Source organism: Chaetodon trifascialis, chromosome 16 (genome assembly GCF_039877785.1).
Source record: "Chaetodon trifascialis isolate fChaTrf1 chromosome 16, fChaTrf1.hap1, whole genome shotgun sequence".
Taxonomy (NCBI): Eukaryota; Metazoa; Chordata; class Actinopteri; order Chaetodontiformes; family Chaetodontidae; genus Chaetodon; species Chaetodon trifascialis.
The window spans coordinates 17,254,368-17,276,872 of record NC_092071.1 but is presented as its reverse complement, the minus strand read 5'-3'; the positions used below and the strand labels follow the sequence as shown (position 1 = coordinate 17,276,872).

Below are 22,505 nucleotides of genomic sequence, written 5' to 3'. Positions count from 1 at the left end.
AACTAAATTACATTTTAAGTGAATTAGAGACATAATTGTGTCTTGATATGAAACATGCTGGAGCAATAATCACATAGCTCGCGTGATGCTCTGCTTCAATAAAAAACGAATTTAAAATTGAGAAAGATGAATCCTTTAAAGTTCATAGTTACAGTATTCCTCTGACCCAGTGAACCTCTGAAAGACTTGAGTTTTCTGAGGAGGTCAGCGCTCCCTCTGCTGGCCGCAGCCCCGCAGCACAGCTCGGTGCGCAGGCTGTCAAAGCAGAGGCTCATTGTTTGATTTAGGAATTTGTTTTTCATTCGTTGTGCTCATGTGTTCAGCAGCATAACCTCTGTGGCTGCAAATTGCCAATTCTGTGGTAGTTTTAGTTTTCTGTTTTGAAGTGCATTATTGATATTCAAGGTTAGATTTCTGTTCGTATCCTAATTGTCCAACTCTACACTGAGGTCTTCAAAGCCACAGCAGAATGAGCAGGCGGGCTACAAAAATATGCATAAATACGTAATTTCTACAATAAAAAGAATCCACTTGGAAATTCCTTGACATGTCCAACCAAAATTCGTAACAGAAGAAAGGAGATGATGATTTGAACAAAATTCAATCTCTCTGCATCTCTCACTCACACGCCACAGAAAACAAGCAGTGATGCCGCCGGTCTTTAAAGTCATATTTAGACTGAGCAAAGTTTACTTACTCAGCTTTCCCTCACTTCTCGCCTCAAATCCTTTAATTGCCCATTGTGGACCACTGGTGGCTCTGCTGAATGGAGCCTGCTCTCTAAGCTGAGCCATGTTGGTAAACAACCAATAAAATATGGGAAATTACAGTCTCACCACGAGCACATTTGCTCAGTCTCATTTCATAACACTGACAGCAATGAACTTGCTATCATCACAGTGAGGCTAAAGCACAAATGACAATCGGATAGAGGGTCAGCAGTGGAAATCTCGCTTTGTGCATGCATGGCCTCAACAGTGCACACGGCTAAATGTGGACTATCGTGCATTTCACAATTGGTCACAATCCAAAGCATCTCCAACACCAATATTTCCCGGAACAGATGGTGAAAAATGGACACAAAGACATGCACGTCTTCATGGCAACACAGCACATAAAATGGCAAGGATTTCAAGGAGACTGTGCCAAGTACAGAGACCTGTTTTTATTTATTTATTTTACTCCAAAGTAGCTCTCCAGTTGGTTCGGAGCCAAAGGAGAAAATATCTCCAAAAAGCACCAAGCCAAATCCAAAAAATATTTATGAAGGAATAAATAATTTGGAGCCTCCACAGAGCAACAAACTTGGCCTCAGCTAGTCCTCGATTAGTGACTGTTGATTGTTTTGGTCATGAAAAATGCAGACAGGTTTTTTATTTTTTTGGTCCATACCTGATATCTGGAGTGAAATGCAGTGGCCTGTGTGAGTCCTACGAACGTACATAACACATCACTGCCATTAGCTGCGCCTACATTATTTCCCCATTGCAGCTTTTATTTTCCATGCTGATTCTCCACTCTCCCTATTTTCTATTATCTGTGACAGCTCTTTGGCTTTTTCATTTCCCCCCACTCATTTATATCTCGCCTGTTTGTCGGCGCCTCTTACTGCACATCACCACTGTTGCTCAGGGTTATACAAAGCGCTGAAGCGAAATGAGAGGCAGCCTTCGCGTTCACCATCCGCAACACAGCGGGAAAGGCTGATGCAATGGCCGTGCCTCTGCTCTGCTCAATCTCCTTCCAAACTGGCAGCCACACGGATGGTCTTGTGAGTCGTTAAGACTTGGGCATCCTTTCAACTTCTGACAATCTCGCTGTCATCTTTTTTCCCCCGCTGGGCCACAAAGATTTTAGGTATGAAATAAATAGGCTTCTTATCTTGAGAGAGGAAGCAAACAGATAAAGAATCCCTCTCTCTCGACCATTAGCTGCACATAAACCACATCAGATGGAAGCCAGCGAAAGCTCCAATTTAGATTCCATAAAAGGAAAAGAAAATATCTGTATGGTGCCCATTTAAGATAAAAGGCCAAAAAACGTGATTATTTTTGCATTTCACTTTCTTCTTCGTGTTAAATTTGCTCCAGGTGTCAGACAGACTCTGCAGCGTATTAGTTGGATTTTGTCATTTTCCAGCATAGAGACCATAGGGACAGAACTAAACGCTTAGCTTTGTTCTATCCCGCTACATCCCATGTTAGAGCCCTCACCATAAAATGTCAAAGCAAAGGAAGAAGGGATTGAACTGTGTTGGCTTGGACGCAGCACTTGAGGTCCTCAGCTGCTGAACTGGCATTAAGTGGTATTAGAGTCTTTGTCAGCGAAAGGAAACATAGTCCGCTCCCTGGGAATTGGGTTCAACATTGTATCTTTCAAAGGACAAATACAGAATCAGCACAACCTGGAGCACCACTTTACTGACGGCTGGATTTGTCCAGGCTTATTGCAGACATTTCTGTAAGACTGTTTTAACAGGATAAAACTAAGGCAAAAGTAGACGTCTTAGAAATAACTGGATAAAACAGCGCAGTTATTCTGATTAATGTCATGAACTGGATGGATACTGATTGATTAACTGTTGTGTAGGCTGCAGTAACGACAACACAGTGCAAGACAGAGGCTGAATAATGACAGGGAGGTGTTTTATAGAGAGCCAGGTGGTAAGATCTAACCTCCATCAACGCATAGTTCTTCACCGGTTTGTTAAAGGGAGGTATAATTATTGTTTCTCATCAACACAAATCGCATTGAGCACTTGGGCCATACCTTTGTATCCCAGGCTGTTGTCTTGTTCAGACGCTGGCTCAGGTGCGGGTGTTTGGGTGATGACCTCGCGGTTCCCTCTGTGATTATCTGTATCTGCACAATTGAGAGGAAAGCGCACAAAATTGCTTCATTTGTCCACATGCAACATGCTGCAGGGATAATAAGTCAATAAATCTCACTGATGGATGAATGTTGTCGAGCTTTTAAAGAGGCAGCCAGTTTACAGCAGGTCTGCTTGTATGGTAACCTCTCTATGCTACTATTAGACTAAAGGTTTAGTTTTAGCCATTTTGGTTAATTTGATGACTGATCAAGCTGAAGTTAGTCTGTGATTGTTGTATAAATACATGAAGGGAAAGAGATATTTCCCTTGCCACTAGACGATTAAATATTGCTCTGGAAGCACATTTTAGTAGTGCCGGCACTGCGCGGTGTAATCAAATTTAATCATGCAGTCACAATATGCTGAAGTGTATGAACACATTAACATCATCGTCGCAAGAGGAATAAAATCTGAAAATAAATCAGATGCAAGACACTTCTGAAACTACTGCCTGCTGATGGAAAATTAGCTGAGAAACCAATAAACCTTTTGCACGGCTTGGAGTACTCAAATTGTCACATCACTGATTAACATAAAGATGTGAATTATACATATTATTCATAAATCAAATGCTTTGATGCACAATCATAAAGTCTCAATTGATTTACTCATGTTTTACACACTCAGCTGTGGCAATGGCTTTCTAGTCATGGAGCCTATGTGCAGATGTACCACTAGAGGGTGCCACCACTTCATCATCATTGAATTTCAAGCCAATAAGCAGGAACAAAGGCACGCGTTTAACATTTTTGGTTGTCATTTTTGAGTGCAAATTAAAAGATATTCAACATATACAGCAATGACAGAATTATTCTGCTGATTATCAATATGTCTAGTGGAAGGCCCAAAAACTTTACAATAAGTATGCATAGTTGCAAATGTATGTAGAAGTACTGTGACTGTCTACGGGGCAGTTAATCTGGCCTTTATCATCATAAACATTACTTTAACACTGAATAAATGAAAGGGAGGGAAAAGACATTGCACTCAGCTAAAAGCAAAAATCAATGGCCTGTTTATTTTATTGGATATTTAACAAAGAATAAATGCATATCCTGAGTTCTGTGTCTTAAAGTTTTCAGCCACAAGAGGGCGGCATAACTGCACATACAAAGTGCTGAAGCCCTAATTTCTTCCTTTCTTTCTCATCCACTCAGACCAAAGCTGGCATCTGAGTGGCACTTTTAACAGTGAGTCTTCTTTTGATCAGGTATTCAGATTGGCTGCTGTATTACCAGTAAGGGAGAGGATATGCTGTACTGTTACAAAGATGGAGAGTCACTCCATCTTTGTATTACTGAAAATGCCTGAACCCTGGCACTGGTTTGCAGTGTACAGATGGCTCATGTAAGCAGACACCAAATTAGGCTTTTTGAGTTTGTGCAATTCTATTATAAATTGTGTTTGCACCACCAAATTTCAACGACAGATTCGGGGTCAAACTTAAGTTGCTGTCTCATCTTAAAATAACAGTACATTCATACAACATGTGAAAAAAGACAGATAATTGAAAGAATAAGCACTCTGCTTAAGGAAGAGATTCTCACCTAAAGTGTCTATGGTGTGACCCTGCTGCAGCTGGTTGACACAGAGCAGGCTGGTGAGAAGGAACGTGATGGGTGATTGTAGAGCCAACATGTTCCCTAATGAGCCAGCCTGCCTTCAAGAAGGCCTGAAGAAACCTGGAACCAAGAAACAGATGCAATGAGCTGAACATGCAAGAAGGAATAAAGAGATCAGGACTGTGAGTCACATTCTTTGCTTTTAATTTGGCTTGATGTTTCCATTTTATTAATTATAATAAGCAAAATAACACAAGAACAACAATAGACTTTTATTACGCAAATAAAACTCTATAATGGTAATTTTTTTGTTTGTTTTAGGGAGTTTTATACAATTCCTCTCACAAAGAGAAATAACTCTTTGTCCACCATCGACCCTGCTGGCGAGCAGTACGTATGACCATGTTCCTGTGTGAAATTCCACTATAAAGAAGAGAGGAAGACAGATGGACCTTCCTCTGAAACCATCCCAGCACGCAGCCTAACGCTGAATAAGTCTGTTTCAGTCTGATCCAATCCACACAAAGCGAGGGAACGCAGATTACTACGGATTCAGTGTTGCTTTCCCTGTCATATTCCAACGCAGGCGTGAGCATCACTACATCCCAAACATGCTCTCTGCTTTGTGCAAAACTGTGCACACTTTGTGTTCAAGTGCTCAGACTTTCATAATCCAAGTCAAACACCAGAAAAACACGCTCACATTTACCTGCCGCATATCCCAACCTGAGCCCCCTAAACAGACAACGCCTAACACACGCACACACACACAATATAGAACACACCCTTGCTCTCAAGTGGGAATGGTGATGAGACACAGTGACAGTGCCAGGCGGGAGAAATAGGAAGTCAGTTGTACTGATCGGCCATCTGTGGTACAAACAGCTTTGCGACTCATCCTCGCTGTCTGATGGACAGCCAGATTCCCGGGATGTCTTGGCACCCCGTGGCCACCGACTCCACGCTCCACTTTAATTGTTCTGAGAAATTCACCCCAACAGCCAACACTGTGAATACGCCAAAAACTTGAGCAAAAAGTGAATATACTGTGCACACAGTGACGCCAAGGTTATTGTTTCTGTCACTGAGACTGAATCTACTAATGAGTTGATTTAGAGAGTTAGTGTACATGCTAAATGTTTTGGTGAAATATTTTCGTCATCAGATGATAAAAGACTGAAAGGCTGTTTGATCTTAAAATCTTCAATTTAGCTGACTAGTTGCAATTGTATATGCACAAATTATGCTTCATTATAAACCACTGTTATGAATTTTGATGTAAGTATGAAGGTCTGAAATGTAATGATGCAAAGAGGGTGATGTAGTATTCTTCATGGCAGGTTCTAGGGAAGGAAACGTCAGTCTGTCAGTGAGTTGCTCAGTCCAGATAAACTGAAATATATCAGTGACTGTTGGATGGATGGCCATTAAATTTGGTACAGATATCCATATCAAATTTGGGGTGATTTAAGTAACTTTTGTGACCCCTTCCCCTTTCATCTAATGCCACCATGAGGTCAAAATGTCTCCTTGCACATACCTTGGTTTACAACTAAATACCTGCGAATCTAATGCCATTCCCATCAGCCTCAGTGAGTGCTAATTATCAAATGTTACGAATCCAATGAATTAACTTAAGATGGCATCTGAGCAATGAAATTGTTAACAAGTTAGCATGCTGACATTAGCATATGCTCACAGCGACACCGTGGGCCAGTACAGCCTCACAGAGCTGCTTGTATAGCTGTATAGATGCTTAGACATATAGTACATTTGCTCATACTATATGTTCTTCACTATGCATCAAGTTTATAATAATTAGTTTTAATTATGCTCAGCATATTAGCGTGCATGACAACATAATAGAAATGATTCGTAAAATGATAAAGGATTTTATAGTGTTTGGCCCCTCTAGTGAAAATGCTGATGTTTCAAAAGCTGTGAAAGCCAGAAACAATAACATCACATAGTAATATGATATTCAATATGAATAACGTTCATACTGAAATCTGCTGATACAAACATCTATGTTTGGATGTGTTACTAACATAATGAGCGAGGAAGATTGCATTTTGTAGAGTGATGAATATTAAATGTGGCTGGTAATAATAACTGGGCATTGTTTAGCTTTATTGAACATATCTACGTATATGGGGAATAAAGAAACGAGAATAATAAATCCAAATGTAATTTAAAAATATTCCAGTGGGAGAAATAGATATGAATGAAACAGAAAAAGCATCGAAGTGTGCATGTAATGTGTTGATAAAATGCTACTTTCACACCAAAACATGTAAAACATGATATGAAAAGAAAAGGATGGTTCTAGTGAAAACAACCAAAGCCAAGTCAGGGGTTAGCATGTGCAGTCAACACATAGCACAGTACTTTTCATGCATTGTTGCATATATTTAACTCTGTGTTGGCGTCATTAGTATTAGTATAATAGAAATAACATTCACACACCCTGTGAGTACATATTGTGTCACACAGTACACAACTGATGCTGCAAAGTTGCCCATACTGAAAGAAGTGAGAAAATATCTGTTAACTGAGTTATCTGCATATGCTCTGAGCTGATCGGGAGAGCCTGCAGATCAAAGGTGACAGGACTGCTGATTTCCCCTTCCTACTTCTGTCTGCTGGGGAATAATCACAGCTTACCATCTAACATATTGTCAATAAGACAGAACAGGAGCTCCCTCTATACGACAGCAGACAGATCACATACTGAAGAGAGCACTGGAGCGTGAACAGAATCAGCTTTCAGCGTCCCCCTCCTCATCTCTCCTCCCTCCTAAATTCAATCCCCTGCACTCATAGAGATAGATGCGTGCAATGCAATATGTTATACTAGGTATGTCAAAAGGTGCAGGGAAGATACTTAAATTCAACAGACATGTTTACTTTGGATGCACCTGTAGCATTTGCAGGAATATAATACTTACTTTTTCCTTTTTGCGGCACATGTTTCATGTCAAGCGCTGTAACGTAATGTAATATTGCACTGGCTGTTTTCACCCATGGTCATGCTACAGGCTAAACATATTCAAATGTGCACATTTTAGACTCAGATGTGATGGTTAATCAGCAGCCCTGCAGTACAACACCGCCAGGGTGATAAGAGAAAGCAGGGGGGCACAACCAGGAAGTATGATTCACTGACTATTTTCCAAACGAGAGCTGGAGTCTAAATCAAGGCAGCAGCGGGAGGTATGTCTGGGGGTATCTGATGCACACATCACATACAAACAGCCTGCATCCATTACTGTCAGTCAAGTAAAGTCAGACATGGCATACTTGTAACATTATGCAAGGCTTAGTGTCTCCTCGTGAAGAGTTCTTATCAACAGCTGGCAGTTATCGCTGACATATGGCCCTGTGTCTTTTGGGGAAATGGATGGGAAGCCAAATACAGGCTTTCATCACTGCCACTATAATGCATTAAGGGAGCTATCAGAGCAAGACAAAGGATATTAAAAGTATGAGAGGCTATGTCTGGAGCTCTGTCAGGGCTCATCGTTGGCACTGTGGAGGAGAAAAAGTAGCTTGAGGACAAACAGATGATCCCATGAACTAGCCACAAGGCAGTGACCCTTAGCCGAAGAGGATGAAGGACCCCTATATGTTAGCATTAAGACCATATACAAGTAGACATGTTAGCTGCATTTCTCTCTACACATAATGAAGAAATTGCATGTTTGGTATGGCGTATTGATGACCACAGAGCAAACAGCCCGGTGCACCATTTCCTCCCTCCTTCATCAGCACCTCAGGCACACCTGAAGGCATTTAGATTAAGGGATTTAATAGGAATTCAATCCACTGACTTCATTCAATTTTGCAGGGTGTTTTTCAATCAATGCTCACATTCACAGCACAGCACTGCAGAAGTCTCATCACACCTCCTCACTGTTTGTTGACACTTCATACCTTTCCTTTATTCGGCAGGGCAAGTCAGTGAAGAGCAACTTATATGTTTACAATGAAGGGTTTTTTAATCGATAGCACAGCCAAATAAGCTAAATCCGTCAGATTAAGTGATCCTTTAAAATATGAGATTAGGTTTGTTTGTTTAAATGTATTTCTAGCAACTGTTACACGTCCACAGCTTAATCCCTTTTGAGTTTTCGAAAGCACTGAAGGATTTTCCAAACCAGAAGCCAGAAAAATAAAACAGAAAATCATAGAGGCCATAGAAAGAGGGAAAAGCTCAAGACATTGATTTTGTAGAAATGCACACTGTGAGGTATTTAAAGTCTTTAAAATCAATGTATATTATAATAGCATCTGTCATTCCACCACATTCAGATTAATCAGCAATATTGCTAGCTGTGCTTTCATTTTTTAAGATGTTACAGTGAAATGAAGTTATAATTTATCCTTTTTTTAAGAGCATCTACAGCATTTTATGAACTTCTCATCAGTAAAAATAAAAATAGCACATTAAAGAACAAATGTCAATGAATTAGAGGTGTGCTCAATTACTGTTTGGCAGCATTCAATCATCAGAATACAAATAAGGTTCGTTCCAAATTTGTGCTAACCACGAATAACTTTCAGCGCCACAGCACGTGGACAGCATCTGCTCCTGTATGAATCAATGGGCAGGGAAGGGAATCAATTCCCTCTGAAGCAACCTCTGCCAAAAACGTGTGCGCTCACAACAGTGAAATGACGAATGATACGAACCAAGCTTCACTAATATGAATATGAGTACAACTTTACAACTTACCCCTCCAGGTTATTCCTCCAGCATTATTATTCCATTTTCTCCAGTAAGCCAGGTCTCTGCCAGTGTGTGCTTTTGAGGCATCCACATGCCCAACAATGAAAGCAGAGACAGAAGGAAAAAAGAAGACACGATGTGGACCTGTGAAAATGAGGAAAAATTCAGCAGAAGGAGTCTATGCCGAAGGAAAAGCCTAAATAATCCATCTGTGATCCAGGAGACACTATCAGATGGGGTGCATACAAATCACAAACCTACCTCTGCAGCAACCTAGGTCCAATATCCTCAGGGTCCTAAGGCTGCACTCAGACAATTTACTCCAAAAGATTAAAGCTGACACCTCACACACTCAAGGACATTAGGTGGTGAATGGTAAATTTCAACAATGAAATTACCAATTAAATTTTATTTTAAATTTAATGAGAAGAAACTTTCCATTTTCCAAACATGGACTCTATAATTAATGTGGCACATTGACGACTAGTGCTTTCATTAAGTCTGTTAATGTATGGCTAATTCTGCTGAATAAGAGTGTATTCCAGTATTCCTGAAGTGAACACTACTTCAACATTTCTCTATTTATTATTTATCGTAACACATCACATGGGAAAATGAGCTGTTATTACCCGTGGTTTGACACACATTGGAGTCCATATTTATACACTGTTCATACTGGTGGTTTGCGCCACAGCTCGAGCTACCTGCAACAATAGGTAGAAAATCACAGTGTGCGCTGTTTCAGTATGGAGACACATGCCTGCATCATGATTCACAATCTGCAGAAACACATCCCACAGGGTTTACGTTCACTGAGTGAAATTGAAATGGTTTTCACTCATTTATTTTTGCTACCTGCTTATTCCGATTGAGGGATATACAGGGGCTGCTGGAACCTTAGCATGCATGTGCCTCAAGGCAGGAAAATACCCAATTCATCACAGAGATAGCAAAGACAAACACATTTACAACGATATGCTTTTTTTATTCATCAGTCCTGATTTGCATGTCTGTGGAACCCTTTTCTGTACTCTCCCACCCCTCATACACCTTTGTGTATTTTATTATTGTGCTCACATTGAATAAACCTTTTTTAACAATAATTGATTTTTTTTTAATCTTATTGAAAACAATGTCCACAGTGACTGATGAATGCATCTTCTTCGGTGTAATGATGCGTGTAACAAAAGGAGAATTGATCTGCAACATTGCTCATCAGCTATTTATTCAATTCAGTCTACCATACAGCGCCGTGCGATGGATTCGGTGAATTGCACAAATCAGACAAATACACAGGTGCTTCACTTCATTCACTTCAACCAAGCGGTTTCTTCACTGCTGTTGCAAAATGCATTAAACAGTCTACTAATTCCTCTTTCGTTCACGGAACGATCAATCTATGTTCAGGTATATTCAACTCAAATATTTATTCATAACTGACAGTAACTCAAGCACTTAATGCAAGCTTAAGACCAGCAAAGTATACTGCAGACCCAAACACACATCTGTGAGTTTGAGAGCTTTTGTAAATCCATGAAGGTGAACATTTAGCTCTGTGGCCTTTAGGTATTCTTAGCTATACTTCCTCTGTCAAAAAAAAAAAAAAAGATGAGGAAATGTATAGAGTCTGCTGCTGCAATAGAGGGGCATCAGGGCATGTGACCCAAGACAATTTTCTTTTCAGCTACACTCTTATCAACAGCACTCTTATCGAGATCCTTCATCAACTCAGCAGTGCGGTTTTGAATCAACCTCAAGTCAATATCGTGGCCATCTATCATGCTGACAGGGGCAGGCTTGTGAGTGCGACATTGGAAAGATAATCATCTCAAGAGGAAATGTGGTCTCCTCCAGCAAGAATGCTGCTTAACTGGTCAGGGTGACCAAGTCGCTTGCAGTTTGAACCGGGGGTGAGATACACAAAGACGGTCAGTATGTGACAGCCAATGAGTGAGTTTTCATAGAAGATAGCATCAGATCATTGCTATTTCAATGATCCTACTATATCTGGAATTGCACTTTGGGTTTTCTCAATAAGTTGGTATATATTGAAATACACTTCTTTGCACTCGTTCATCTACAAACTTAATCCTTGATCATTTACCTTCCTTCACCCGAGACCTTCTAAGAAGAAGAATAACATGATTTGCAGGCTGCGTAGATATATGCAGAGGTTATGTCTACTTACATTTTCATACAGAGATAAGATTTTCAGGATAAAAGCAGCCAAAAGTTCCCAGCTAACATTAATATGCATTGCAGTGTTTGAATGTTGAGTAATCCACCTGTAGAATCTCACATAATTTCAATATTCACTCAGTATTTTCAATGGAAGTTCTCCTGATGAGTCTTATAAAAAAGAGTTTTTGGTTGAGGAACCTGATGACCCTTGGTCCTCATCTCTCTTTGCCCTGTTCCATTATTGGTCTTGGTACTAACATTTGTTTCTTTAGCTGTATGGTGAATCTGTCACATCGACGAATGGCCAGCCCCGAGGTCCCTGTACAATTTATTTACCTTGTGCGCTCAACAATTGATCATTACATTGTTACTACACTGTACACTGATGAGGAAACAAATTACATCAATATGACTCTCTCTCACTCGCTCACACACACACACACACACACACACACGCACATGCACTAAGTTTAACTGTGATTTTTCTTCTTTTTTTTTTAAATCAAAAAATGACCAGTTGTTACATTACCATATATTTATATGGTAATATTTGAGTCCCTTTTCCTTCCTCTCTGGTTTGGCTGACTGACACTTCGGCATCTACACAGTCAGGAAGCCAAACAAAGCTATTTTTATGGATGGACCATTATACAAGAGCTGCACGGGGAAACTGTGAGAATGCAATCCAGGTGTCATTGCCCCTTGGTAATCTCCCTCGTCTTCAGGAATTCATTTTCTCAGCGCCTTCACTTGAAAATGACATTCTGACACCATTTACATGGAAATCACTTTGCCTCTTCATCTGTGAGAGTGGCCTATGTGCAGACAGGAGACAGGACCTCTCTGAGGGCTTGACTGTGAATGGAAATAAACAGAAAGAAAGAAAGAAAGAAAGAAAGAAAGAAAGAAAGAAAGAAAGAAAGAAAGAAAGAAAGAAAGAAAGAAAGAAAAGTACTAAAATGTGGGGGTTTTAGGGTTAAAGTCAAGGTCAGCCTTAGGTATTAAGGGATGAAGAAGATCTGAAGACACAAAGAGAAAGCATAATGAGGGAAATTCCTATTTCTCCCCTTAAACATGCTCATCCTCTCCCTCTCTCGCTTGCTGTCCAGCTCTCTCTTTCCCACACACAAGAGAGAGATGTAAAGATTTTCCCTGAAAGAGGAGAAATCCACCAGCAAAGCACAAAGCTGAGTAGCTGCTCAGAGGAATATATATAGGTTTCAGGATTTCTCAGAATATTTGAATACAAGACTGTTGAAAGATACATGTCTGCATTTTATATTGGACGACTATTCATGTTAACGTCAATCATTTGTCTGTAACAAAGGAAGCCAAAGATTTGAACATTTCTGTGCACTTCCACAAAGGCCCGTGTTTACGGAATAAAAACAGCATTATTTCAGTGCAATCTCAACAGCCACATGTCTCAAGGTCTTGAAGGGCATGTAGGCAAAGCATTACACACATACTGCATGCATCTCCACACACACTGCACAGACATGTGTGACCTCAGGCACAAATGCATGCTTACACACGCACACTAACAGCACATACATAAACATACACAACACCATCAGAATGCCTTGTCAAGCTATGAATCAGTGTTTGGCATGATGTGAACGTGGTTTCTATATGAAGACCATACATCACAATGATAAAATTCTCATAGATAGCACATATGAGATGGCTTTTAGATTTGTGCTAAAACTGACTTGTGCTGTCTTTTGTGAAAATTTCTTTATTGCTGTCTTTCTTGTAGAAAATGGAGATAATGATGGAGAATTAAGGTTATTTGATTGGATTAATACTGCCTCCACCTGGCATTACTGTAGCACTACTTGATAAAGAGCACATGCAAACACGCCAAATGTGAAGTCATAAAACCAAATGTATGATTCTCATTCATTATACAGGGATTTTTTTTTAAAATGAAAACTGATGAATTTGTTTAAACACATGCACGCTACGGCATGATCCATGTCCTTTTCTTTTAGAACTACACCAGATTTAGCATTACATTCATGCAGCCTGCAAAGCTCAGGTGGCATTGCATGCATGCAAAATGTACACTTGTGTTAAAGGTGGTGTGAGTCATTCTGGAGAAGGATTGTTGATTTTAGAGTCTCTCCTTCTTCACAATGTGATCAGACATTCACATGCCAGATTTACTGTCCCTCTCACAGACACCCCAACTCGCCTCCCCTTCCCCTTGTCCTTGTCCTGTGCACAAGCATGAACACCACCTGTTGCTGATTGGCTAGAATACTGTCATGCAGCTTGATCTGAACCAGTTTTTTTATTTTCCATTTACAGAGCCAGGGCTGCGTACAAAAACTGGATTTCTTTTCCAGCGCACCCACAGAACGGATAGCTTGTGGACCATGAGGAGATACTCAGTGAATATCAACAATCGTTCTCCAAAATGACTCACCTTACCATTAAATGAATCCTTTGTACTGCAAGGACAAACTAATGACTGTGAGTTTGAGTGAATCTTAACGCTCAGCAAGTTTAAACGCTTGGCCATGAAATAATTTGGATGGCAGTTCATGGGCTCAAAGTGCAATGAGGCTATTGTACCACAGAATGGATTTATATGTGTGTTTAGGTATTTTTCAGGTAAGAATAATAATAATAAACTTGATTTGTATAGCATCTTTCATATAGGAATTACAGCTCAAAGTGTTTTACAAGAAAGAATTCACATGCACAAAGTGAGTGCTTCACATAGAAAAGACACAATGGACATAGAAAATGAATGTAAAATAAGATGGAGAATAAAACCCAGTTGCAGTGGAGTTTCAGCTCGCCTGAGATCATATCTTTTACTGCACAAGTACAGAGCACACACATGCACACAGAATACCTACCACAAGGCACAAATACAACCCAGATTCAAAGACAAATGCTGGAGGAGAAGCTTACAATAAAAAGTATCTTGACCGTGGGTTGTACAGCAAATGTCTCAGGATACAAGCAAATTTGAAATATCTTTATAAGCCACATGCGGCAAATGAATATAGAGTAAGAAATAAGGCTGGCACATTCATTTCAAAACTGTTTTACAGAACTGACACCTTGCAGTGATTTTTAACTTTAGAACACGTTTAAAAAGACAAGAAAGCAATAAGGTTTTGCAAAAGAAAGAAAGAAATATAAAAAGGCTGCCTCTTCTCTCTCAAACATTAGTTAACCATTACAGTGGGTCTAAATAGATAGGTTAACTTACTGCAGTTTAAAGTTTACTTAATTTACAGTTAGGAGTAATGGTGATTTGCCAACATTTAAAAGCTGCATGAGAGCCGTTATACTGGTCCTAAAAATCTGTGAATGATAAACCCATTGCTGACACAACCATACATTATATGGTCTGAACAGAAAATCTTGAAATATTGTTTGCTTACCAGTGTTTTGGCTGTTGTTCTGTCATGCATTCTCCGCAAAATGTGCTACGTTGAAGTCTTCTCGTCTGTCGAAAACTCGATTTTAGAAAGTTTTCTTGAGTAGTCATAATAATACGATAACACATCAGACAGCAGCTGGGATTCGTCTGTGACAAACTGACGGTAATATTATCAAGTGAGTCAAGAAAGGGACAACATTCACGACTATTTGCTTCTTCTTTTTTGTCTCTTTTTCGGTCTGTAACGTGACGCTAAAGTTATTACAAAATCTTCGAGCGTAAGTAAACGCAGCATAGCCTGCCGTGCCATGCGTCGTTGCCAAGTTGATAGGCGGAAAATATGACGTCATTACGTACAGCGGGACGTCTCGGAGAAGATAAACAAAAAGGAAGGAAGCCTTCGGCCATACAATCGCGGCAAAATCGGTTCAAAAATTTAGCTTGCAGGCCACAGTTAGCAACTACATGTGTCCTTTTATTGCTTAGGGTAATTATCATTAGGCGTTCACAATCATGGACGAGGCAATAGTGTTTCGTATGAGTGCATTTTCCGAGCAAGGAGGGAGGAAATACATGGAGGATGTTGTCGAGATAAGAATCGAGTATGAGCCGACGCCGACGCCAGTCGAAGATTATCCAAAGTCGCAGAGACATGGAGGACAGGGAAAAGCCCAGAATGAACCTACCAAACAGACTGAAAATGAGACACACGACCACAACGTTGCTGCCGAATCCGGACCTGTCTCTGCTATGTGGGTAGAGAGTCTCTCTAACGAGAACAGCAGCAACAACAGCGCGCCGGTATCAGACGAAAAAGTCGCAGAGCATGTAGTCGACACTCGGAAGTCTGTGGCATTTTTCGCTGTTTTCGATGGCCACGGTGGTCGAGAAGCAGCGCATTTCGCCAGAGAGAATCTGTGGGATCTGTTGAAGAGGCAGCGGGGGTTTTGGTCGAAGGATCACAGCGAAGTGTGCGCTGCTCTCCGGAAAGGCTTCATCGCCTGTCACCATGCGATGTGGAAAGAGCTACGTAAGTCACCTAACCTTAAGTTAATCTTAACGTCACCCGTGTCTCCTGTTATATGTGTTGCTGTCTGTATTTATGGCAACTTATTGCTCATAATTCACGCTGTCACAGTCTCATCAACGCCACATAGCAAACTGTCACATGAGGTCGCATCCTCCTCAGCTGATGTGATGATGCCTGGCCTACCCCATAACAACTGAACACAGCCAGCCGGCATCTGAACACAACACAGCTGTCAGTGTTGACATGCATACAGTGCATCTCTCATATGAGATATGCTGCAATGCTCACACAAGGCTTTGCAGGAAGGACTGTAGACACCTCATGTTACTGTAGTGGAAACACCTGACTTCACTGAGCCTCACAGCCTGTGGGGTCATTGAAACCAGAAGCATCAATGACCCCAGTTGTGTCAATGACCTTGATAACGACCCCACAGAGGTTAAATACATGGGACTCCCCACCAGGACTAAAGAAGCCCCTCGGGTGAAAGGCGAAATGTTTTCAAGATCCTCCAGTTGCTGTTGATTCAACCCTCCTTGGATATGACAACAGAAGGTTCAAGAGCAAACCATCATGTCCACATAGCAAATATGCATGATTCAATGCTGTGGTTTGATCTGGTCGGTAGAACTGGTTAAGCTGGTTGAAAAACTAGCCTAAACAACGGGAAGCCACTCTGCAGGGTTGTGCTTCTGTTACAAAACAGGTCAAACCTATTCGATCCTGCTTTATGAAACAACATTTCTTTAAAAACACTGAACTGCATTGACTCAAGTAAGCACGGCTCATGTGGTCATCGTGCTTTATGGCACAGCCGTCTCATCGGCGGCTTGCAGAGTCTTCATCAACATGTGATAACGACGATCGTCGTTCGTCTTGCTTCTCATCTGTGTTTGGGTCTAAACGTCTGTGTCGTTCTATTAACTTGATGCTGTTTGAAGCTTCAGTTTAGTTCAGTGCTGAGTGCAGCCACAGAGGATATAGAAACAAAAACCCAATGGTTGCTCTTGAAGTTATCGCCTGTGTGGCTGCTGAAGTGAAGCAGGTACAACAGTGCTTACTTGTCTCCGGCTCACTTGCAGGCTGAACCACAGCTGACATGTTTGTTTACATGTGTGCTAACAGACCTGAGTAAACGATACCAACTCCTCAATGCCACATAGAAACATTTCTCTCTCACAAACCTGACGCCTCCATTGGTGTATAGTGGAAAGCATGATCATCTAGCCTTTTAGCAGCCTATGTGTTGGAGTTTTAGTGTTGAATCACAGCTAGTTCTTCATAACGGACTATTTTAACTTCATCAACCTCTTACTTTCTATTCATGTTTTCCCGTGCAGCGGAGTGGCCGAAGACCATCACTGGCCTGCCCAGCACGTCAGGCACCACGGCCAGCGTGATCGTGATCCGAGGGGTTCACATGTACGTTGCCCATGTGGGGGATTCAGCGGTGGTGGTTGGAGTGAAAGAAAATGACTCCGACATCACGCTCCAGGCACTCGAAGTAACGCAGGACCATAAACCTGAGCTGCCGAAAGAAAAAGAGAGGATTGAGCGCCTGGGTGGCAGGTGAGTTGGTGCACAGGGCATCGCAGATGACCGCTGGCGTGGAGGCATGTTTCAAGATTCAAGCGTGTGTTGTGTTTTTCTCGCAACTGCAGTGTAATGAAGAAATCTGGGGTGAACCGTGTTGTGTGGAAGCGGCCCAGACTGACCCACAACGGCCCCGTGAGGAGGAGTACAGTCATCGACCAGATCCCCTTCCTGGCTGTGGCCCGATCCCTCGGTAAAGATGACACCCCGTTTGTCCAGATTAGTGTCCGTGACGTTGTACTGCATGTTAATGACTTTTGTTTTAATGAGAGTGAGAGTGATCGTGTTTTCTTATCTTCCGCAAGGCGACCTGTGGAGCTACGATTTCTACAGCGGGGAGTTCGTGGTTTCTCCAGAGCCTGATACCACAGTGATGACCCTCGACCCCAAACGCCATCGCTACATCATCCTCGGCAGCGACGGACTGTGGAACATGATGCCACCCAAAAATGCTGTCAATATGTGCTATAGTCACGACAAAATGGTGGTACGAAAACAGATACATACTAATACATAATCAGGATAAAGAAGAGCCATCACTGGCAGAATGATTGTTTTGATTTGTTGGAGCTTCGGAGCTTACAGGAATGTAAGATTTGAGGAAATAATTCACTTTCTTTCTCCTTCTGCCACGTCTTTTTGCTTCTAGGGGCCAAAGGGGATGTCCTGCGCCCGCCGCCTGGGATGCACAGCCCTGCTGTTCTGGAAAGAACGCATGCTCCGAGCGGACAACACAACGGTTATCGTCCTGGCCCTGCAGGAGCGCGGAGGCCCTCCTATCCCCATGCATCGAGACGAGATCGTGGTTGACATGGCTACGGGAATCGACCACGTCCCGTACCCAGGAACTACTTACAACACATGCGAGGTCCCGAAGGTCAGTGCCGTAGCTTTTGTCGCGGCCTCTTTTTGTAATGCTTCATTAGGATGAACCATGTAAGTCATACAGCAAAATGACAGATATTTTCCAAAAGCAGACGACGGCTCTGACAGTGGAAAAATATACTGGATATTTTTGTGTGTTTGTTTGTTGTTTGCTATTCACTGTATTGTCCTTTATATATTCCTGTCCATTTTTTTATTATTGTCATTTTGTTTAATACTTTCACCTGTTAAACTAATGAAGGTCGGTAGTCGACGCGGCTGTTGACATACGGTCACGCCAGCGGCTTCTCTCAGTGGACCGCCGGTTTCAACGAATCACTCTTTGTTTTCGCGGCCAACAGGCGGAGCATGAGGATGACATGTTTTATGAAGAAGATGAGATATATGGAGAAGAACATGAGGGATGGCCGTGCCTGGAGTGGTAGTGAGGTGACTGCTCAGTTCTAAAAATGCATCAAAGTGTCAGCGACATGACCCGCCAATGATTGAATGTATCTAATAACTGAAGAGCCAGGCTTGTCTTGTTGAAGATATTTGTATTACATGAGAGAGAGCTGTAGGTGATTTATTTCTTTAAACGTGTTGCTGAGTATTTACCAAAGTCATTCAAAAGTGAGAATAACCACAGACATTGAACAACTTAGTCGGTGACCATCACCAGCGCCACCTTAAAGCATCTTCCCACTTCAGCCAGTAGAGGGAGACAAATGAAATGGCTGGCTTACAAAAGCAACACGGACACTGACGCCCAGCAGAAAGACACATTGTGATCAGGCGCAGCAGATAACATGATGGCGCATTAGGTTCCAGTGCAGAATTCAGATTTCTGTCCCCTCGTCTGAAGAGTACAGACTGAATGTACTTTACAAATCCCTTTTAAGAGGAGGGTGATTTTGTTGGGAAGGAGAAGGCGGCAGTTTGGTCTTTCTTATTTTTACTTTTGAACAGACCATTATATTAAAAAAAACTACAAGACAGAGAGCATTGAGAATAGCTTTACCCAGCATTCAACATTCTTTCAGCTGAAACTCATTACTGCCTACATTCTCTACAGTCCACGTTATCACCTTTATCATTATCACTCATCTGTGTGTCTCATTTTCTATTTTAGCGTGATGAGTTCTGTTTGTTTTTTGATTCTTTAATTCTTGACAGGAACAAACTAAATTTGAGCTGATTTGAATTTAAGGATAAATGTGGATTATTTGTACCCGTAATTGGACGGAATAAGTTAGAAGTTAGAAATGATTAGGTTTTATCGAAATTCATTGTATTTGACATTTTGATTTGATTCGTTTTATTGCAGCGGGGCGATGCAGTGAGTGCTCCCTCCCCATTCAAAGAACGGTCCACAGCTCTGGAGCAGGCGTTTGGGCTGTATGAAGCAGCCTTCTGTGCCACCGCGCAGCTCTCACCCGACGTTGACTCTGTGAGCGCTGCGCTGCCTCCCTCAGATGGTTCTGTCAGTGTTTTTGAAAAGCAAGACTCCACAACCCAAATGGACTGTGCTGCTGCTTCTGCTCCTCCATTAAAGAAGTCTCGCCGTTCTCCACTCACACCACCCGAACTGAGAGGCCCTCAGCGTCGGCTCGGCCGGTCCTCCAACAAAAACTTCCCCCAGGAGACGCCTCATAGCAACGTGCAAAGTGAACAAACCCGTCAAACTCACGCTCAAAGGGGAGAAAGAGGCTCCTCTGAGGAAAGCAGCATCCTCCCGCAACGCCACAACTCTGCCTTGTGTGTGTGCTGAAGCTCATGGAAACAGTGTTTTTCGCCCTGAGACTAGAAGGATAATCTGCGCCGTCTGCTCATGTATCAGGTGTGCCACAGGCCTATTCTGAGATGTATACTTTTTATACAAAGTCCTTGTTTTTGTAAATACGTGAGAAATTTGAGATTGTATATGTGTTGCTGTTTTGACCCCCCCCCCCAATCTATTTTCATACTTTTAAGTGTTCAGTGCATCCAAAAGACATGTTTTGAAGAAGATTGATCGCTACAATCTGAGATAACAGCAGTTCAGCAAAACTGCGCCACACCCAATCTTCCAGTTTAGATATTAATGAATGAATTTTTTCGGTTGTTTGGATTGCTGTAACATGCCAGCCTCATGATACCTCAGACCAGCTGCCTGGAAGCTTTCCTCTCAGAAGAAACATGTTCCTAGTGGTTATACAAGGGCGCAGCTTAATGGGAGACAAGCACTGGTCTGAGGTATCAGTGGTGGTGTTGATTTTTAGTCTATATTGTTTTGTGTCTTTACCAGTGACTAAACTATGTACTGTCATGGTCACAATTGCTATTTATCGGTGTATTTTATGCATAGCTTGTGAGGAGGTGTTAAAGGGTCAGTTCATCCAAATCATAAAAAAAGAAACATTCTCAAGCTAGTGGTGTCTATCCATGTAGATACTGTGGATATGTGTGTTTTACTGAGCTGACCCTTTGATGGCTCTTTGCTGGAGAGCCATATTGTTCCATTCCGAGCATCTGTGTGTATGATTTGGCCGATTAAATTACCGGTGTATGTTATGTTCAAACCTTGGGCCTATCTGCAAGTGCATTTGTTTTAATGGTACAATCAGAAGTATAGGTTGTTGGGTAATGGTACTGTGTGTTGATGTGAAAGCCAAGATCAAGACCTGCACCTCACAGGCACAGAAGGTGGTTTAGAGTCTGCTTCGCCCTTGATTTTTTTGTTTGTGTCCATTAACACCATTTCAGTATGTCTTCCTCTTTGTCCTCATACGCTTGTGTGTGATTTGAATCCATAACTCGTGTTTTAACCTGCACATAAAACACCTTATGGTACATATTTTGATGACAGGAAGTGCACGATTGATGACATAACGTAAATTGCAGAGATCAGACGTCTAGTTTGTTTTAATATGGCAGCTCAGTTACTGTTGTAGGTGATTTGTTTGCCTTCTTTTTTGTATAAAAGTGTCATGTTTGCCTTAGCACAAAAGAGTCAGAGGTGCTTTTTTTTTTTCCATACTTGGGACTTGAGCAGGTAAGAATTTGCAGGCTATGCCAGTGTAAGTATGGCTGCGGCACAGCCCAACCATCTATCATGCACCTTCAGCTCTACACTAGTGTCGTTTTACCATTCACACTGCAGCAAACTCAACCTGCTCCTCAACCTGGTCGACGTTTTTCTTTAATCTTCCAGAGCAGTTTCATGGTTTTGTACAGTACGTCAATATGCAATATAAGAATAGTTTGTACATTACATTATTATGCAAAGTAATTGGGTTTTTCAGGAGTCTGGCATGCTCAGATCTACTCTGTATGTTGTGAAGTGTCCGGAGGTAATGGATGTTAATGGGCATGTGGTTTGTTTTTGACCATTACAATCTGGCTTCGTACCCACTGCAGCCAGTTTTCAGGACTAACTGTATAAGTCACATGATTTGAAAGTGACTGGATATACAATGTCTGTGTTGTAATAAATTCTCATTTTTAATGCAGTGTTTTTTGTTATTAAATCATGGAACTGTCATTGTGGCTGTGATTTAGCACGTTCCTGTCTCACGAGGCAATATGTGGATCAAATAACAGAAGCTTGTTCATATCGCCTTCAGCTACTGTGTATTTTTAATACACAGGCAATAGTTATACTCCCATTTGTAAAGGATGCACTGGCAATTACAATTCCTCCAGCAGATGGCGGTGATGTAAAGGGATCAGTTGTGACAGCACTAACTTGCCTCTTCAATATCTTGTGATGCAGTTTTGTTAATCAGAAAAGCTGCACACGCCATGCATATGTGAAATTATTTCTCCACTTTTAACCCATCCTTGGTCAGTCCTTCCTCCGCAGCAGACCAGGAGCGGTGGGCCAGTTCCTCTGTCGTCACCATTGGTCAGGTGGTGATCTTCTTGCAAAGGTATTTTTATACCCCAGGTGAACACGGGGAGAACACGCAAACTCCACACAGAAAGGCCCTTTTTCCTCGAGCAGCAGGCACCGACGGCATGGTGGAGGACACGCCCACAGCGGGAATCGAACCGGGACCTTCTGGCTGTGAGGCGACAGTGGCCGTTGTGCCACCTGTCAAGCTTAAATTTTAAGTCAACATAGAGTAGACAAAAACACGGAAAATGAGCAAAAACTGAGCAAAGTCCATCTGTTGATGTGATAAAGTCAAAATCTCAAGAATCAGCTTGAGTTTTACAAATCTTTCGCACATCCTGTGTGTCCATTCCCATTTTTAAAGAGGGCATGCAGCCCAAGATTAAGACGTTAC

The 22,505-nt window shown here is 41.7% G+C and overlaps 2 protein-coding genes across 3 annotated transcripts in view; one reads left to right on the top strand and one right to left on the bottom strand.

Annotated features, from left to right (window-relative positions):
* LOC139344624 (roundabout homolog 1-like) overlaps nucleotides 1-9,478 on the bottom strand; it is an 82,783-nt gene extending 73,305 nt beyond the window's left edge. The window contains exons 1-3 of the mRNA XM_070982937.1: nucleotides 9,170-9,478; nucleotides 4,420-4,554; nucleotides 2,770-2,862 (exon numbers count right to left, since the gene is read on the bottom strand). Coding sequence (XP_070839038.1) covers nucleotides 2,770-2,862; nucleotides 4,420-4,510 — 184 coding nt within the window. The 5' untranslated portion in view covers nucleotides 4,511-4,554; nucleotides 9,170-9,478. The remainder of the gene's footprint in view (nucleotides 1-2,769; nucleotides 2,863-4,419; nucleotides 4,555-9,169) is intronic.
* A 5,622-nt stretch (nucleotides 9,479-15,100) lies between these two features.
* LOC139344380 (protein phosphatase 1D-like) lies at nucleotides 15,101-21,718 on the top strand. Of its 2 annotated transcripts, XM_070982486.1 has the most exons (7): nucleotides 15,114-15,777; nucleotides 17,118-17,346; nucleotides 17,439-17,563; nucleotides 17,676-17,857; nucleotides 18,020-18,247; nucleotides 18,597-18,684; nucleotides 19,562-21,718. In XM_070982486.1, the coding sequence occupies exons 1-6, from the start codon at nucleotides 15,261-15,263 to the stop codon at nucleotides 18,678-18,680; spliced, it is 1,365 nt and encodes a 454-aa protein (XP_070838587.1). In that variant the 5' UTR covers nucleotides 15,114-15,260; the 3' UTR covers nucleotides 18,681-18,684; nucleotides 19,562-21,718. The 2 variants fall into 2 exon arrangements, with proteins under 2 accessions (XP_070838586.1, XP_070838587.1); XM_070982485.1 differs by lacking the exon at nucleotides 18,597-18,684 and having other exon boundaries at nucleotides 15,101-15,777.
* The last annotated feature ends 787 nt before the right edge of the window (nucleotides 21,719-22,505 follow it).

Coding starts and splice junctions, on each gene's coding strand:
- LOC139344380 (XM_070982485.1), top strand. CDS start 15,261: ATGGACGAGGCAATAGTGTTTCGTATGAGTGCATTTTCCGAGCAAGGA. Junction 17,858..18,019: donor ATAGTCACGACAAAATGGTG/GTACGAAAACAG, acceptor TTTTGCTTCTAG/GGGCCAAAGGGGATGTCCTG. Junction 18,248..19,561: donor ACACATGCGAGGTCCCGAAG/GTCAGTGCCGTA, acceptor GTTTTATTGCAG/CGGGGCGATGCAGTGAGTGC.